The 14,065-nt window shown below is 38.5% G+C and overlaps 1 protein-coding gene across 1 annotated transcript in view; it reads left to right on the top strand.

Moving 5' to 3' along the window:
- LOC140718855 (cation channel sperm-associated protein 2-like) overlaps positions 1 to 14,065 on the top strand; it is a 57,206-nt gene that overhangs the window by 20,621 nt on the left and 22,520 nt on the right. The window contains exons 2-5 of the mRNA XM_073033090.1: positions 2,660 to 2,841; positions 10,311 to 10,484; positions 12,623 to 12,691; positions 13,679 to 13,851. Of these exons, the coding sequence (XP_072889191.1) occupies positions 2,670 to 2,841; positions 10,311 to 10,484; positions 12,623 to 12,691; positions 13,679 to 13,851 (588 nt within the window). The 5' untranslated portion in view covers positions 2,660 to 2,669. The remainder of the gene's footprint in view (positions 1 to 2,659; positions 2,842 to 10,310; positions 10,485 to 12,622; positions 12,692 to 13,678; positions 13,852 to 14,065) is intronic.

Here is a 14,065-nt window from a genome sequence, read left to right as displayed (position 1 = left end):
ACGTCAAAGTGTTGATCCAGTTTGTGGAGGACCAGATCTTATTAGGGAGCTTAAAGGAAAGGAAGCCTTGGGAGGCAGTGTTCATAATACAATAGAATTCACGCAGCAATTTGAGACGGAGATGGTAAAGTCAGATGTATCAGTATTACAGTAAAGTAAAGGGAATTAGAGAAGCATGAAAGAGGAGCTGGCCAAAGTTGATCGGAGGGAGACATTAGCAGAATGGCATTGGTTGGAGTTTCTGTGGGGCAAGTTGGAAAGCACAGAGAAAATACATCCCAAAAAAGAAATATTCAAAAGGGAGAATGAGACAACTGTCAGTGACAAGCGAAGTCAAAGACAACATAAAAACACAAGACAAGGTATATAATATAGCATAAATTTGTGGGAAGTTAGAGGATTGGAAAGCTTTTAAAAAACATTAGAAAGCAGGTGGAAAAAAACATAAAGAGAGAAAAGATTAAATATGAAAGTAAGCTAGCCAAAAATATCAATGAGGATACCAGAAGCTTTTTTTTCAGGTATATATAGAGTGAAAGAGAGGTGAGAGTGGATATTGGAACACTGGAAAATGACAATGGAAAGGTACAAATAGGGGACGAAGAAGTGGTGGATGAACTTAACAAGTACTTTGCGTCAATCTTCACTGTGGAAGACACCAGGAATTTGTGAGTTTCAGGGGCAGAAGTGACTGCAGTTGCTATTACCAAGGAGAGGGTGCTTGGGAAGCTGAAAGATCTAAAGGTAGATAAGTCACTTGGACCAGATGGACCGCACCCCAGGGTTCTGAAAGAAGTAGCTGAAGAAATTGCGGAGGCATTAGTAATGATCCTTCAAGAATCACTAGATTCTGGAGTGGTTCTGGAGGTCTGGAAGATTGCAAGTGTCACTCCACTCTTTAAGAAGGGAGGGAGGGCAGAAGGAAAAAAAAATATAGGCTAGTTAGCCTACGTTCAGTGGTTGGGAAGATGTTTGAGTCCTTTATTAAGGATGAGGTTTCAGGGTACTTAGATGCCCATGATAAAGTTGGCCAAAGTCAGCGTTGGTTCCTTAAGGGGAACTCTTGCCTGACAAATCTATTGGAATTCTTTGAGGAAATAACATGTGGGATAGACAAAGGAGAGAACATTCCAGTAAAAGGGGACTGTACAGTGACCTTTATGCACAAAGGGCAGCACCTAAAGGCACAGCTACTGATTGTTGAAACGAGAGTACAACCAATATTAGGTCTGACTACATGCAGAAGGCTCAACCAGGTAGTGGCTTCACAGATCAAAGGTGACCAGGCAACACTCAATAAAGAGCATGTAGAAGTCTGAGGTCTCAGATGCTTACTGAGGTAACTCAAGAGGCTCATAACAGCATCCATGAGAGCTCCAGAGAGGTTATGCATGAGAAGCACAAGAACTCCACCTTCTATAAACATCAAGATCCATTAGGATGCCCATGTTGAGCAGAGTGATCATGACGAAGAAGTCACCAGTCTTACTCCCACATCAAGCAGCTTTGGTTCAAAATCTGTCTTTCATCGACTTCCAGTTAAAGACAGGAAATCAAAAATATCTCACTGATCATATGAATGTAGTCCACATCTCCATTATGAGGCACGTGGGGCAAATTATGGTTACGCAGCAAGAACAAGAACAGATATGAACAGATAGGAGGTTGGCAGAAGGATGTGAAAGAAATGAACGTGTAGATCAGAGTTCTCAACAGGACACTGGTTCACTAATAAATATTGCCCTAAACAGAAGAAATAGAAGGCCCTGCAGGCCACTTAACTATACTCTGCCATTCAAAATGATTGCAACTGGTTTTGATCTGAGCACCACTATCCCTACACCCCATTTTTCTCTGTCTTCAATATATTCTGTATCTGAGCCTTCAGAGCCATCTTCGATAATCAGTTCCTAAGATTCACCCTATCTTCGCTGATCAAATGTCTTCTGATCACCGGCCTGAATGGCTGACCCTTTATAATGAGACAGTGACCATTATTTCTGGGCAATCCAGCCAGGTGTAACATTCGCGCCACTTCTAACCCGTCAAGGGATATACGAAGAGTGATAATGAAATAGAGTTAGCTACAGTTCAGTGTCAAAATTGTGAGTTCTAATCACAGGATTGGGTATGGATGTCCAGGATGACGCTCCAAAGAACTACCATATTTGCCTTGCACTGTTGGAAATGCTGTTTTTGAATGTGAAACTGAAGCTCTTTCAAACGGATGTGAAAAAAAGTATTTTGAAGAACAGGGGAGTTACACGGTCCAATACTGATAAGAATAAAGTGCAATCCTGCAATAAATAGGTAAATCACAAAGGGTACAATTACATTTCCATTTCTCAGAGTTTGCATTGTGCAAGTTGGGTGCCACTCTTCCTACATTACATCACTAACATAGAGTATTTCACTGATAATGATGTATTTTGGAGCATTTGAAATAGACAGGCAAACTAGTCTTTCTTATTAAAGAATTCCGGAGCTTAGGAATAGTGACACTCTAAGCACATTAGCCAGTGGTGGAATAATTCAAATTGATAATCTGCAAATGATCAGCATTGGAAAAGTAAGTCATTTTTATAGTCTGTAGATTTAGAGATGGTTGTTGTCTGAACATTTTCAGAATGAATGAACATTTTTCCCTCTTGTTGAATAGATACTGAAAAATGGACGAATCAAAATCTATTTTGGAAAGTAAAGGCGTTTCCCAAATATTTTCAAAGGCCAACCCTCGGGCAGAAGCTATCCGATCAAAGCTCATTCAGGATTTCAATTTATTGGATCATTTTCAAGGATCAATCATCAATGATCCAAAATATAATATGAATGACATCAAAGGTATTTTTATGAAACATTAAATTGACAAAATTGGGTTGAGTTGTTCAAATAATAATGAAAGAAAAAATCTAATTCAAAGTCATCATTCAGAGTTGAGTTTATGATCATATCCACAAGTACATGTATGCATTGTTGCAATGAAAAACTTACTTGCAGCAGCATTACAGGAACATAGCATCATCTATGAGACATTTACAGGAAAATCGTAAATTTAACAAAAATTATAATACATTTTTACAAGAAAGAATAAAATTAAAACAAAAATGCAAAGTCCATTTTAGTGCAAAGTGATCAAAGCTATTATGGTGACATTTAAAAGGCAAGCAGTGGACAAAGCAGAGTAAAATTGGAAAATTAATTTAGAGCAGAGTTTGTGTGGACGAAGTGCAATATATGTATGTCTACATGTGTGGTGGGAGCATTTTGTTATGTAATGCTGGTAAATGAAAGAGAAAGGCTATATTTTTCTGATCTTTGATAATTCAAAATTGGAAACTGTACATATTAGTTCTGGCAGCAAGCTTTTTTTAAAAAAAACATAATATCTTGTGGGAATTGACTCCTAAGTTTAGTGAGTTGAGCTTATCCAAAGTTTTTCACACAGTATCTTTAAGACAGTCTTGGATAGAATAATGTCTACATGTACTGTCATTTATATACAATGAGTTAATTCATTTTGCAAATTGATATTCTTCCTTGAAAATGAAATCATTTTACTGATTAATGAAACTGCATGGCTTTGGTCCAAAGGTAAAATAGAATATCTGTTCTGGCAGAGAAGAAACAACATTGTTGAAAATCTTCAAGAAAATGAAGCTACATTAGTATCATATAAATTACCAAGAAAAATTTTGATATTTGATTGAATACAGAGCAAAATTTGAATGATGAATAAGCTCTTCTCAGGCTTCTAGCCAGGTTCAAGTACCGATTTTAACCAGCATTTCAATGACAAACTCTGTTCATCTTCATCAGGGACAATGCCTAGGTACTAGGTACATCCAGTCCAGTGGCATATATACCCACATCGACCATCCCTCCTGATTGGTTAGTCCTTATCCAATCAGGTTTCCGCTGTCTCACCTTGTTTACAATCAAATTCCAGTTCTTACAGAGCGAGACTTTCATCTTTGTTAAAATTCTTTTTCTCTAGTTTTATTTCAATGGCTTCCTTCACCAGGCAGTACCAAAAGATATTGGCATTGCACAGTAGTTTTGTGCCATCAAAGTCAAATCTATGGCCATTGCAAATTCAATGTTATGCTACTGCCAATTTCCCTGATGTGGGTTTCCACCATACGTCCTGTCCTGGCAGATATACACTGTTCTGCATTCACAGAGAATCCTGTAAGTGCCAGCTGTCCTGAGGCCCAGGTCATCTTTGACCATGGGATCGCTCTAATCACCAGCTATTGCTAATTTCTACATGGAGGACTTTGAGGAGAGGGCTCTGAGTTCATTGCCCTTATGCCCCAAGTGCTTCTTCAGATACGTTGATGACACCTTCATAGTGTGGCCTCATGGGTTCCAGGCACTCCAGCAGTTCCAGTTCCAACTGAACAGCATACATCCAAGCATTCAATTTATGATGAAGATGGAGAAGAATGGTTGCTTCCCATTCTCAGACATTCTAGTATGATGGAAACTGGACATCACTTTGGGCATGCTGTCTATCGTAAGGAAACCCATTTTCATGGACTTATACCTCAATAATAACAGCCAACATCATGCCTCCCAACATAGAGCAGTTTTTTCTACATTGATTAACCGTACAAAAACTATTTTGGACCCAGAGAGTCTCCACAAGGAAATAAGATGATTATGCATGATGTTCCTACAGAATGGCTACAATGTGAAGGGAATCAATCAGGCCCTTTAAAGGGCTAGTGGAAAAACCAGGCACCTGTAACTACTGCCTGTCTTCCCTATATTTCCACAGTTTCTAGAAGGGTCGCCAGGATCCTGAAGAAATATTGGATTGATACCACCCACAAACCCATAAGAAAGCTCAAATCACAGCTTATGTGGGTCAAAGATGACCTGGGAATCAGGATGGCTGTTACTTACAGAATTCCCTGTGAATGTGGAGCAGCGATTTCAGCCAGACGGGATGCACAGTGGAAACCCACATCAAGGAGCACAGAAGGTGTATCCATTTGGGTTACCTGGAAAAAGTCGGCAATAGCAGAACATTACATTCACAATGGCCGTAGGATTGACTTTGATGGCACAAAACTATTGTGCTGTGCCAATGGCTTTTGGGACTGCCTGGTGAAGGAAGCCATTGAAATAAAAGTAGAGAAAAAGAAATTTAACAAAATTAGAGCAAAAGAAATTTTACTCTGAGGAAAAGCTGGAATTTGATTGTAAATAAGGTGGGACAATGGGAACCTGATTGGATGAGGATTAACCATTCAGGAGGGACGGACGACAGGGTTGTATTAAATATACCAGACTAGACATGCCTAAACATCAACCCTGATGAAAATAGTAGAGTTTGTCACTGAAACATAGATTAAAATCAATACTTGTACCCAGCTGGAAGACCAAGAAGACTATTTGTCATACATTCCGGGAGAGCACTAGATCAGTTTTCAGAATTTGAATGGTTTATCATGAGAATCTCAATTCCAAAGCAAAATATTAGCTAAAAAAATTATGCTAAAAATATTTTTATATATTCTAGAATACAGTATTTTAAGTATTCCACTTTAAATACATGGAGCTGTTGGTTCCATTTCTAGATACATTCATTTCATGCTACTCCCTAGTGCAACTTAAAAGGTAAAACATGTGGTATAATCTATGTAATTGCTGGAAGATATGAGTTAATAACATTTTCACTGATCTTGGACAAGGATTGGTAAATCTCTCATAATTTTCAGAAATATTCAAGCTTCATTAGAAATATTCACACTATAAACAATATTTTAAATAATGTTTGTGACCAAAATGAAAACTAAAGTTCTTAAACATCTTCACAACCAATTAAATACATTCATGCAATTGAAAATAATTCTTAAATGCAAAATAATGTTATCACTGTATATCTGAAATAAAACTAGAAATTACAAGAGATATTCAGAAAGTCAGGTGACATTAAAGTTAAAATTTCAAATTGATTATTTTTCATCAGAACTAAGAAGTGCTAGAAAAAAGTATGTTAAAGTTGAGCAGAAGGGGATGAGTGACTGGACTAAAGGAAATATCCATGATAGGGTGAAGACCAAGGGAAACTGGATAAACAGGTGGTGTTAGTGTTACTTGAGAGGACGTGGTTAAGGCAAGCTAATTACATCTGTTTTGACTAAATGGATTGTAAATAAGAAAGATAAACTATTCAAAGTTCAAAGTAAAATTTATTATCAGAGTACATACATGTCACCACATACAAATATGACATTCTTTTTATTGTAGGCATATTCAGCAAATCTATAGAACAGTAACTGTTAAGCAGGATCAATGAACAACAAACTGTGCAAGTGTAAATATAAATAAACAGCAATAACTAACGAGTATGAAATAACAAGATAAAGAGTCCTTAAAGTGAGACTATCGGTTGTGGGAACGCCGGAAATTAACCGCTTTTGTTTAAAAGCCTGATGGTTGAGGGGTAGTAACTGTTCTTGAACCTGTGTAGGGAGTCCTGAGGCTCTTGTACCCTCTATCTGATGGCAGCAGCGAAAAAAGAGCATGGCCTGGATGGTGAGGATCTTTGATGACGGGTGCTGCTTTGCTATGGCAACGTTGAATGTCGATGTTCCCAATGAGGGTTTTCCCCATGATGTATTAGGCTGAATCCATTACCTTTTGTAGGATTTCTCACTCAAAGGTACTGATTGTTCCCAAACCAGGCCTTAAGGCAGCCAGTCAGCACACTTTCTACCACACTTCTATAGAAGTTTGCCAAGGTTTTTGATGACATGCCGAATCACGGAAGATTCCTGAGGAAGTCGAGGCACTGTTGTGTTACCTTTGCAATTATATTTATATGATATGTCTAGGACAGGTCCTCTGAGATGGTGACAACCAGGTATTTAAAGTTACTGACCCTCTCCAGCTCTGATCCTCCAATGATTACTGGCTCATGAACCTCATACCTCTCCTGAAGTCTACAATCAGTTCCTTGATCTTACTGACATTCAGTGAGAGGTTGTCGTTATTACACCACTTGGCCAAATTTTCAATCTCCCTCGTGAATGCTGATTCATCACCAACTTTGATACAGCCCACAACAGTGGTGTCATCAGCAAACTTGTATATGGTGTTGGAGCTGGAACAAAATGTAGAGTGGAACAACAGAGTGTGTAGAAAACTCAACATACTGGTCACTGGAAAACCAAAATTTAAAAAATGATAGAAATATTCAGACGGTCAGGCAACATTTTAGCTAGGAAATCTTAATTAGGTATATTTATTTTATTTCCTTAGGTGCCTTCAATTTAATTGAAGTGATTAAGAAAACATCTAGTCTGAGCAACATACATAAAATACTGGAGGAACTCAGTAGGTCAGGCAGCATCTAGGGAAGAAATTGCCAGTTGACATCAGAACCCAAAACTTTGGCTCTTTATTTCCCTCCAAAGACATGGCCTGGCCTGCTAAGTTCCTCCAGCATTTTTATATAATCATATAACAATCACAGCACGGAAACAGGCCATCTCGGCCCTCCTAGTCCGTGCTGAACTCTTAATCTCACCTAGTCCCACCTACCCGGACTCAGCCCATAACCCTCCACTCCTTTCCTGTCCATATACCTATCCAATTTTACCTTAAATGACACAACTGAACTGGCCTCTACTACTTCTACAGGAAGCTCATTCCACACAGCTATCACTCTCTTGAGTAAAGAAATACACCCTCGTGTTTCCCTTAAACTTTTGCCCCCTAACTCTCAAATCATGTCCTCTCGTTTGAATCTCCCCTACTCTCAATGGAAACAGCCTATTCACGTCAACTCTATCTATCCCTCTCAAAATTTTAAATACCTCGATCAAATCCCCCCTCAACCTTCTACGCTCCAATGAATAGAGACCTAACTTGTTCAACCTTTCTCTGTAATTTAAGTGCTGAAACCCAGGTAACATCCTAGTAAATCGTCTCTGCACTCTCTCTAATTTATTGATATCTTTCCTATCATTCGGTGACCAGAACTGTACACAATATTCCAAATTTGGCCTTACAACAAAATTGTACAATTTTAACATTACATCCCAACTTCTGTACTCAATGCTCTGATTTATAAAGGCCAGTGTTCCAAAAGCCTTCTTCACCACCCTATCTACATGAGACTCCACCTTCAGGGAACTATGCACTGTTATTCCTAGATCTCTCTGTTCCACTGCATTCCTCAATGCCCTACCATTTACCCTATATGTTCTATTTGGATTATTCCTGCCAAAATGTAGAACCTCACACTTCTCAGCATTAAACTCCATCTGCCAACGTTCAGCCCATTCTTCTAACCGGCATAAATCTCCCTGCAAGCTTTGAAAACCCACCTCATTATCCACTACACCTCCTACCTTAGTATCATCAGCATACTTACTAATCCAATTTACCACCCCATCATCCAGATCATTTATGTATATTACAAACAACATTGGGCCCAAAACAGATCCCTGAGGCACCCTGCTAGTCACCGGCCTCCATCCCAATAAACAATTATCCACCACTACTCTCTGGCATCTCCCATCTAGCCACTGTTGAATCCATTTTATTACTCCAGCATTAATACCTAACGACTGAACCTTCTTAACTAACCTTCCATGTGGAACTTTGTCAAAGGCCTTGCTGAAGTCCATATAGACTACATCCACTGCCTTACCCTCATCAACATTCCTCGTAACTTCTTCAAAAAATTCAATAAGGTTTGTCAAACATGACCTTCCACACACAAATCCATGCTGGCTACTCCTAATCAGATCCTGTCTATCCAGATAATTATAAATACTATCTCTAAGAATACTTTCCATTAATTTACCCACCACTGATGTCAAACTGACAGGTCTATAATTGCTAGGCTTACTTCTAGAACCCTTTTTAAACAATGGAACCACATGAGCAATACGCCAATCCTCCGGCACAATCCCCGTTTCTAATGACATCTGAAAGATCTCCGTCAGAGCTCCTGCTATCTCTACACAAACTTCCCTCAAGGTCCTGGGGAATATCCTGTCAGGACCCGGAGATTTATCCACTTTTAAATTTCTTAAAAGCGCCAGTACTTCCACCTCTTTAATTGTCATAGGTTCCATAACTTCCTTACTTGTTTCCCACACCTTACACAATTCAATATCCTTCTCCTTAGTGAATACCGAAGAGAAGAAATCGTTCAAAATCTCTCCCATCTCCCTTGGCTCCACACATAGCTGACCACCCTGATTCTCTAAGGGACCAATTTTATCCCTCACTATCCTCTTGCTTTTAATATAACTGTAGAAACCTTTCGGATTTACTTCCACCTTATTTGCCAAACCAAACTCGTATCTTCTTTTAGCTTTTCTAATCTCTTTCTTAAGATTCCTTTTACATTCTTTATATTCCTCGAGCAATTCCTTTACTCCATGCTGCCTATATCTATTGTAGACATCCCTCTTTTTCCGAACCAAGTTTCTAATATCCCTTGAAAACCATGGCGCTTTCAAACCTTTAACCTTTCCTTTCAACCTAACAGGAACATAAAGATTCTGTACCCTCATAATTTCACCCTTAAATGACCTCCATTTCTCTATTACATCCTTCCCATAAAACAACTTGACCCAATCCACTCTCTCTAAATCCCTTCGCATCTCCTCAAAGTTAGCCTTTCTCCAATCAAAAATCTCAACTCTAGGTCCAGTCCTGTCCTTCTCCATAATTATATTGAAGCTAATGCTATTGTGATCACTGGACCCAAAGTGCTCCCCAACACGTACATCTGTCAGCTGACCTATCGCATTCCCTAACAGGAGATCCAACACTGCCCCATCTCTAATCGGTACTTCTATGTATTGTGTGTTGTTGTTTTGTGTGTGTTGTTCAAGTTTTCCTGCATCTGTTGGATCTCTTATGTCTTGGATCTGGTCCAACCATACCTTTGGGACTTACACAATGACCAAATCCCACATTTCAGACAATTGTGAGGAAATAATGGAAGATACTGCTGACATTTCCCATCAAAACCTTTATATTTGCATTTTGTAAATTGATTGTAAAGCAACAAGTATTCTACTGTGGGTCGAACAGCAACAATGAGGGCGGGGGGGGGGGGGAAGAAATTGCATGGAAACTGCAAAATATAAGTCTGAAGCTCGAACTAGTGCAGAGAGCATGATGGTGCAGTTCATTTAGAATCCTGCTGATGATTTTAAATTTGTCTTTATAATTAACAATTGTTCAGATTAAAACTACAGAAGGCATGTAACCAGTGTAGAAAGTAATGTATTTGATGAAAAAAAAGTTAATAATGGGTTTTCATTATTTAAAAGATCCAAAGATGTTGACCAAGTTGATGATTGAAGATTCACTGCAATTGGTGCGTTTTGATTTTAATCCAGTTCGAAGTACCAATAGCTCCTCAAATCACAGAATGAGAAATTGTCTTCAGTATCGCTACATCAAATATCCACCACTCAATATGTGGGCAGCATGGATCTTAGAAAGTATCCTTTATCAAACAGATGACATATAGAATTAAAATTCTTTTAAAAATTGGGAAGTAATACTTTCTCACATGATCTATGCAGTAGGTCCAGGGAACTGAGGGCCTACCTCCTCATCTAACTGAATCACTGAAGGTCCACTGTGAGGGAAGAGACAAACTTAAATATTTTGTTTAAGAGATAATCTTGGACATTGAAGTGTCAAAATGCATCTTCCTAGTGTTCATGTGCTGTGAGTAGATCCTGAAGTCACAGACTTTGGAGATTAGATCTCTGCTAGGACTAGCAATATTGTTGGTGTATTATGAGACACAGATCTTGTCAACAATTGTGGAAGTGGGTGAAGGAATGGTAGATGCAGTCTAATATGGGCAAGTGTGAAGTCTTGCATCACATGCAAAATGCTGGAGGAACTCAGCAGGCCAGGCAGCATCTATGGAAAAGAGTAAACAGTTGATGTTTCAGGCTGAGATCCTCCATCAGGACCAGCATCTGCAGACTTTCTCATCTTTGTGAGGTTTTGCATTTTAGCACTTTAAACCAGGGCAGGACCTACACGGTAAATAGTAAGGAGAATGTTGTAGCACAGAGGTATCTAGGGGTACAGATAGGTAGTTCCCTGAAAGTGGTGATTCAGATAGACAGGATGGTGAAGGAGGGTTTTGGCATGCTTGCCTGTATTAGTTAGTGTGTAGAAGTTGGAACACCATGTTGCAACAGTACCAGGCATTAATGAGGCCAGACTTGGAGTATTGTGAGCAGTTCTGGTGCCCACCTATAAGAAAGATGGAAGGATGCAGAATAGATAGATATCAGGACTGGAGGGCTTGAGTTACACAGTAATGAATAATTTTTTTTAGTTCTGGGGCATAGGAAGCTGAGTATGATCTTACAGGTGTGTATAAATTCATGTGGGGTGTAGAAAATGTGGATGGTCATTCTTCTACTTAGGGCAGGAATCTAAAAAGGGGACCTAGATTTAAGGTGAGGGAGTAAGATTTAAAAGGGACTGAGGAGAAACATTTTCACACGGAGGGTGCTGGGTGTATGGAATGAGTTGCCAGCAGAAGCTGTAGAAGTGGGTAGAAATACAATGTATAGAAATGTTGACAGATGTGTGGATGGGAAAAGTTTACAGGGATGTGGACCCAACACAACAAATAAAACCAGCTGATGAGGGCACCTTGGCCTTCACGAGGGCAGAGGCTCTGCTTCTGTACTGTCCAATTTTAACACTCTGACTGTACAGAGCACAACCAGAAAACTTAGAATACATCTAGTGATTGAGAGGAGGAACATAACTTAGAAAATAGTCTTTTGGACAAATCCTCAAACAGAGCATACAACACAATGAAACATTTGGGTGTCCATCGAAGTATAACCTTAGCCGCCAGTCAGTGAACAGTTGGAATTATGTGCATGTTCACACTTTGATAATGCATGAAATTTATCTTTGATGTGCTATCAATTTACATGCTAAAGTGAGGTTGCTAAAAAAAAAGCTCAACAATAATTATTTTATCTAGGTAAACTTTTATGAAAATTTATTTTCTATCTAGTTAATATATTTATTCCTCTTGCTTTCCCTGTCCAAACTTAATGGAAATAAGACCAATGTTTCATGTACTCCTATCCTCCCACGTCCCATCCAAATGTGACCACATTTCTATGAAACACATTTTGTATGATGAGCTTCAAAACAACATGCCCAACAGTGAATATTACCTTGCTTGAACCGTTAGATCCATTTCCAGTCCTCTCTGCTCCCCTCATAATTCACTCTCTTCCTGGCCTAATCTCCCCCTCCTTATGATCCAAGACCACCAACATCACAATGGTGGCCACAAAATATGTAGAATGTTTTACCTTCTAGATTACGTGCACCCAAGAATATTCCTGCAGGGGACTCAGATAAATACCTTTAAATGCTTGCTTGGGAAAAAAAATCATCGAATGAGATTGAAAAATCTAACACTGAATGATGAAATGCTAGTGTTAATTCAACTACTCAATGATAAGATAGTCAGGTATTAATATGTCAACACCATTATGTAGGTATTTCCATAAATTTTGAAACTTTGGATAATTCGGTGTTTGGGGCCAATACTATGTATATTTTCCTGATCACATTCAAATAGGTACATTTTTCAGTAATCTTATTTTGTACCTCATTATCATCAATACTATTGTATTTGGCGTGTTAGTAGGTAAGACAAACAATTTTTTCTGCCTCTGTTGTTTCCTAAGAATATGCAACACAAATAAAACAGTTCACCAAACCACTAGTGTATAGATATAATTACTATACTATCTAAATGGCAATATATACAAAACTAGAGCAATCTATTTAATTTGAAATTCGTTCCATATACAGAGAAGCCATGGCATGCATTCATAGTACTGTATATACTATAGTTAAGGCCCCAGCATTGAAGTTCACACTGACAGTCTTAAAGACTGGACTAGTAAAGTTTCTACAATGTAGCTACAATCATTCATTACGGTGTGAAAATGGGAAAAAAAGGGTTCATCACTGTTCTGAAAGCTCTCATCACAATCTGGCTTTGTATGACATGCTGCCAAGAATTTCTGCTCATACTCTGGGAATTCTATTTCTCCTCATGCTATATTGAGGATTATTAAATACTTAAAATTTAAAATAATTAAAAAGAGTTAATTTTATGCAACATCAGGACATACCAGTTTGACATTTTACTTATCACTGGTCACAAAGGCGCCAAGAACTGTGGAGGTTTAAAAATACCAGGTTAGAAAGATATTCCATGACTCTAGATCATGGGCTTTGCTATTGATTGCATGGTGGGTGGTGGAGGGTTGCTACTTTTGCTGGAGCAAGTGGGGAGAGGGATAATGCTTTTGATTCTGCTTGTGGTTGGAGGGAAGGAGGGGAGCTTTTGGATTCTAACCCTTTCTGTCATTCATTTTTTGCATTTTTTCCTCTTTGTTTCGTGGATGTCTGTGAAGAGTAAGGATTTCAGGTTGTAAACTGTATACATTCTCTGATATTAAATTGAACAATTGAACATATGATGGAGATAAATTCAAGAAACACCTTATAAACACACCGAGTATCTGTATAGTGAAATAAATAAATAAATATGATGATAACATGTTTGAATTAGGTATGTATTGTTTGCTTTGATTACCAAGGTATGTTTGTGATACTTCCTCAGATGTTGCTCACAAACCTGGAAAGAATTTCTCTGTCGTAACGACCATATTGTCAGTCATCGACTGGTGCATCCTCTCAGTACTGATGAGTGAAATTATACTCAGGTGGCTTCAAGATTTTGTAGGATTTTGGAGAATCGGTTGGAACGTCTTTGACCTGACAGTTCTAATTATTGTAAGAAAAGCAGGTTATAGCATTTCTGGTCTTTACTATAATTATTTATGTTGCCTCCCTACTTAACTTAAATAGAGGTTTAATTTTTTTTAGGGATACCTATGGTATCCTTGGCTAATAAAATTCTAATGTGTATCTTTTCAGTCTTAGCGCGTTGGTGCTATGATTCCTTAAACAGTGTCAGTGCCTCCTACACTTTCTGTTCTAATTACAG

Source organism: Hemitrygon akajei, chromosome 30 (assembly GCF_048418815.1).
Source record: "Hemitrygon akajei chromosome 30, sHemAka1.3, whole genome shotgun sequence".
Lineage (NCBI taxonomy): Eukaryota > Metazoa > Chordata > Chondrichthyes > Myliobatiformes > Dasyatidae > Hemitrygon > Hemitrygon akajei.
The sequence above is the reverse complement of the archived record's forward strand: the minus strand, read 5'-3'. Positions and strand labels throughout refer to the sequence as shown.